The 5167-nt window shown below is 35.1% G+C and overlaps 1 protein-coding gene across 1 annotated transcript in view; it reads right to left on the bottom strand.

The window, feature by feature from the left end:
• Nucleotides 1–3277: 3277 nt before the first annotated feature.
• Nucleotides 3278–5167, bottom strand: part of LOC107729126 (mitochondrial import inner membrane translocase subunit TIM50-like) — a 34993-nt gene continuing 33103 nt past the window's right edge. The window contains exons 9-11 of the mRNA XM_016539510.1: nucleotides 4318–4474; nucleotides 4123–4229; nucleotides 3278–4040 (exon numbers count right to left, since the gene is read on the bottom strand). Coding sequence (XP_016394996.1) covers nucleotides 3942–4040; nucleotides 4123–4229; nucleotides 4318–4474 — 363 coding nt within the window. The 3' untranslated portion in view covers nucleotides 3278–3941. The remainder of the gene's footprint in view (nucleotides 4041–4122; nucleotides 4230–4317; nucleotides 4475–5167) is intronic.

The following is a 5167-nucleotide window of genomic DNA, read 5'->3' as shown; positions in this document are numbered from 1 at the left end:
TGTAAAAACTACAAAATTTTTATATTGAAAGATTTTTTTTAAAAAAAAAAAAAAAAAAAGATAACACCGTTTTTATTAATTTTCTAAAATTAACATGTTTTTTTATTGTGTTATGTTTTTATTGTGTTTTATTGTTTAGTTAGTTATTTTTTTAAATTATTATTATTTAATCAAAACAACCCAACTGCAGATTGATTTATATTAATTGAAATGCAGGATAAAAACATGATTTTTGAACATTTTTAAAAACAGTTATTTGTTTTTACAAATGAACTCTTCATTTGCTTTAAACTGTATTGATAACACAGGTGGAAGGGAAAAAAGACTTTCCAGCAATAAATGTCAACTAAATAACATAAAATGTTACATAAACTCTAATATAGGCCTACAAAAAAAAATAAAAAAAAATAAAATGTTAACAAGTGGATCATATTTAATAGGCTATATGCTCCTTTCTCCATAAATTATAAGACGATTTAAACTTTCTTACTAATAAAAAATAATTTTAGTATTTCGGATACGTATTTATTTGTTAAATGTAAAGAAGAATATAGGCTTAACATATTAAAATGTTACTTGTTAATGTTTATGTAACATTTTATGTAAACAATGTAAATGTTTGTTTATTGCTGGAAAGAGTATAATTTTGTTGAACTACAAGTAATCTGCGGCCTAATCAAATATCATAGGGCATATATAAAACTACTACAATTTGATTTTTTTTTGACCTGCCTGTCCCGTGAAGCGTGGCCTGGCCACGCTCCTATTGATGCGCGCTATATGGGGTACATGTTCAGCAAAATAGGTGTCGTGTGCTCATTATGTTCATTCGACAAAGAGAGAGTGATGAGGGGAAAGCGGGGAAAAGTCACAAAATCAATAGCCATCTGGCTCAATCGAAGACGCGCATGGTGCATCTCTGATGTTTCCTGATATAGGTGGATGATAGATCAAACTTACACGAACCCCCTTTCCCCCAGCGGCATTAATAAGTGTAATAAAGTCACGACGGTAATGGTTTCATCGCCTGGTTTTGCGGCTTACAAAATTAAGCACTAGATGTTTTGCTTTGTGCGCCAGTGCTTAACACTTTCCCATCCACGTGTCTCACATCCAAACGGTGTAAGAGCCGTCGCTTTGGCTGGGATAAAGCGTGTCTGTAACTGGGTGCTAGTGAATTCTGGGGGGAGGAGGAGGAGAATTGGCACATGGGGGTGAAATGACACATGGCGACAGTTATGGTGAGGTGTTAGCCAGTGGCAGAAGGCGCATCCATAAATGTGAACTGGTGCTCCTCTGCCAAGGTGTGAAGCGCGACACGCGGTGCTCGACGCAGACCGGTTCCCAGGATCCCTGCACGTGCGCGGGGCTCCGAGGCGTCACTTTATTCGTATGTCATTTGTTCACACCTTTGGGAAACAGTCTGGTGGGGTTAAACTATGGCACTGGCGAATTCATTTAACAGGTCAGCGAAAACTTTGTACAGATGTGCTAAAGTTGAGAGCGTTTTTCCCCATCATAACTAGGAACCTAGATTTATTCGGGACAGGTCCGTTTAAAGTGCATGAACCGAAGGATTTTTATGATTTACAGTTCTATTAGTATTGGACTGCCTACAGTACGCAACATCGCAGGCTAATATTACTGAATTAGGTACTCAGAGTCGCGAACGAATAACTCTTATGAGCTGGTTCTTTTTAGTTAATCAAACACATACAGTGTGATCAGTATACTATAGTGCGATAGTTCAACCCCCGAGCGAATGACTCTTAAGAGTCGGTTCTTTTAAATGAATCATAGACATACAGCGTGGCTCCTGACTCTTACGAACCGGTTCTTTTTATTGAATCAAAAACACTTAAATCGGCCGGAATTGTTACTTACTAAAGGTATATCCTAATCTAAATTATGTATTTAAGGCTCGTCAGGCTTTGTTGTTGGTTGTTGATATGACAACGTTTAGTTAAAAATATTCATTGTAATTAGGCTATTTTATATAGATTAATGAAATGTCACCACATTTTTGTTTTAATGTTTTCTCAGTGGTTGGGAACAATTGTTGGACTCTCCGACTCTGTTGGTCTCGTATCCCTATAAGCAAAACATAGTGTGGTTTTGCAAAGGCCAGACAGAGGTAACAGTGAGGCCATAATGGCACGTGTCTTCTGTCAAACGCAAAGGTGTGACATTGACAAAAGTTTAACACCTTGCATTCTGTGTCTCTCAGTTGCCTCAAATTGTGTGTTCTGAAGCGTGCTGCTGCATCGGCTCGGTCAGAGGTTATCCGCATTATGTTGATATGGGTGTGTTATTTTAAGAGCACAAAGATCGAGTTAGAGGGTTGAAGTTAATGAAACAGATAAATTGATTTAGTACTGGATTCTAATTCACTCGAGACAAACGGAGGAACACAAACAGTCTAAATAGATTTGAACGTTTTAGTTAATAGTTGATATTGGTAGAGTATGCAGTGATTTCAAACTTATAGCCTATCTAATATTTTTTTTGGAACAAATGACACACTATAAATATCATGAGTTAAATTCAACCGTTTAATTCTGATTATATTATTAAAGAAATGTGAAATATTTTAGCTAACTGAATTACATTTTTATATCAAAACCCTTTGCACAGAACATTAAAGAAAAATGGCAGGAAATTACAATATTTGTCTAATTTCAACATTGTTTACCGAAATAAGTGCTGCATCCACTCCATAAAATCACTAACATTAAATCATTCACATTAATTTCTCTATAATTGTTATATTTCTATTTAAAAAACTGGGCCGAAATAGTGCACTGGTAACAAAACAAAACAAAAAGATATTCATAAATAAAACAAAAAATGCATTATATTAAAAAATAAATCAAGTTAACAAACACAGTTATGAGAATTGCAAAATATCAACTCAGAATTCTAAATAAAAGTCATAATTAAGAGACATAAACTCACAATTCTAAGAAAAACTCTGAATTGTGAAATATAAACAGCTGCAAGAATTGCAAGATGTAAACAGAATTGTTTACAGTTTCTCTCATAATAATAATTTTATTCCTCAGAATTGTGAAACAGGCTTCCTTAACATTGAGTGTTGCACTTAATCTACAGTTTCTTCTCAAAAACACCTTATATAACTATCTGTCATATAACAAATTATGATTATTAATAAACTACGGTACAAGTTCATCATTTAAAGCATCATAGTTCAAGCTGATTTGCGCTGGATGAGACCTTTAAACAGAAAAAAAATCCATAGCAAAACATTGCACACACATTATGTTATCGTCTGTTTATTGGAGATATTCTGGGTGTTTCACAACAAAAGCAATACAAAGCACATTCCACAAGTACATCCTCAGACATGATGGGCCATTTCTGTCATGAGAAATAGCACCAGATTGAGCTCTTTATTTGAGAGGTTCTCCTCAACACACTGCAACAGTATCTCACCATGACAGCACAAACACAAATCCAAGGTTGCGCATCATGTGCTGTGTGCTGAGCAGACATTTTCAAAAAGTCTAATATCAGGCTATTGCCTACAGCATCAGTTATGGGTTTGAAATAGAATCTACTTGATGGAAACAGCATCAGTTTTTCAGTTCACATGGAAGTTCTTTGCTCTTGCAGAGATAAGGGAGCCAAGAAGTGGATAGAAACTAGTCCAACCACTCTGAAACAATTTCTGTTCTGTGAGATCATACATTAGGGCACCATATCTGTGTGTCTGCTGTCCAGGAAGTGCTATTTTCCACAGGAATGGAACGTCTTTTGGAAGGTAGCATCTTTTCAGATGTTTTTCCCACACATGCCCTTCTGCTCCCGTTCTTCCCTCCCTCCCACATACACTGTCCACCTGTTTGACTATGACCCTCATCTCAATGGCTGGTCACAGTCCACGTGGGACCGTATCAGGTGGGTGTGAGCAGGACGAGTCCTCACTGCTGCTTCCGGGACCAGAAACGACCTGCGATGGTACCTAAAGAAAATCCCTGTTTCTTCTGTTGCGCAAGCTCCGAAAGTCTCTGTTCTTCTTCCTGTATGTGCAAAATATTTATGTTGTATTATTAAATACCACTAAATATGGCATCTGACAGGCAAAAGAGATGTGATGAGTACCTCTGCAAGCTGCGCTTGTCTTCTTTTGAAGGCTTCAATGGGGTCTTCCTCATGGGCATAGTTCTCTAGTACTGAACGTACATCCTCCACTCCGCTGATGGCTATAGCTATAGAGATCAAATTATTTGCACAAATGAACAATAATCCAACAACTCAAATTTGCCCAGAACTCTTCTCTCCCACATGCATACTCACTTTTAAGGAAAGCAGCCAAGTCATAGAGCGTGCGATCTTCGGAGTTGCCATCCCACTTGCGCAGCGCCAGGCCATTGAAAGGCTGTAGACCGAATGCCTCTCGCTTACAGTCCACCAGAATGACTTTAGAGGAGTCTCTGTTCAAACAAGACACATCCTGCAGGACAAACAAGTAGTGTCATTAGTGAATAACATTTAAGCATATGCACCATATTTACCAACGAGGTTATTTTGGTTATATAAAAAAAAAAGAAAAAAAAAAAAAAGGAATTAGAAAAAAGTTTTTAGAATATGTTTAAGATGTAAAAACAAACCTGGATTTAAACCTCAAACAAAAATAAAAAAATATTGCAATAAAATAGCAAATTAGACAAATTCAATTGTTTAATACGTTTAACAAGTTAATGATTTTATAAAAGTATAATTTTATACAATTGTATACTTGATTTTTTGATATATTAAATATCTAAATATAAATATATAATTGATTAAATATATGAATATATTTATATAGTTTGTTTATAATTTAGCGCCTTGTCAGCTACCACAGCTTTTCTCATGGCGATAACAAAAATAATGTACAAAAACAAAGAAAAAAGGTACATAAATAAACTATATATAAATAACAAATGAAAACTAATTTTATTAAAGTTTCTTTGATAATATATATGGTCTCACTAAAAATCTTTTCTCAAAAATTTACCTAAAAGAAGGGAGGAGTTAAAACCATCACAGTTCATCAAAACATGCTCCAAAGATATTGCACTTGAAATATTGCTTATTTCTGTTGCTAAAATTTTAACGATTTAATATATATATATATATATATATATATATATATACCGTATTG

The sequence above is a fragment of the Sinocyclocheilus rhinocerous genome, unplaced genomic scaffold, assembly GCF_001515625.1.
Source record: "Sinocyclocheilus rhinocerous isolate Xijiao unplaced genomic scaffold, SAMN03320098_v1.1 scaffold1870, whole genome shotgun sequence".
Lineage (NCBI taxonomy): Eukaryota > Metazoa > Chordata > Actinopteri > Cypriniformes > Cyprinidae > Sinocyclocheilus > Sinocyclocheilus rhinocerous.
This window is presented reverse-complemented; position numbering and strand designations above follow the sequence as displayed.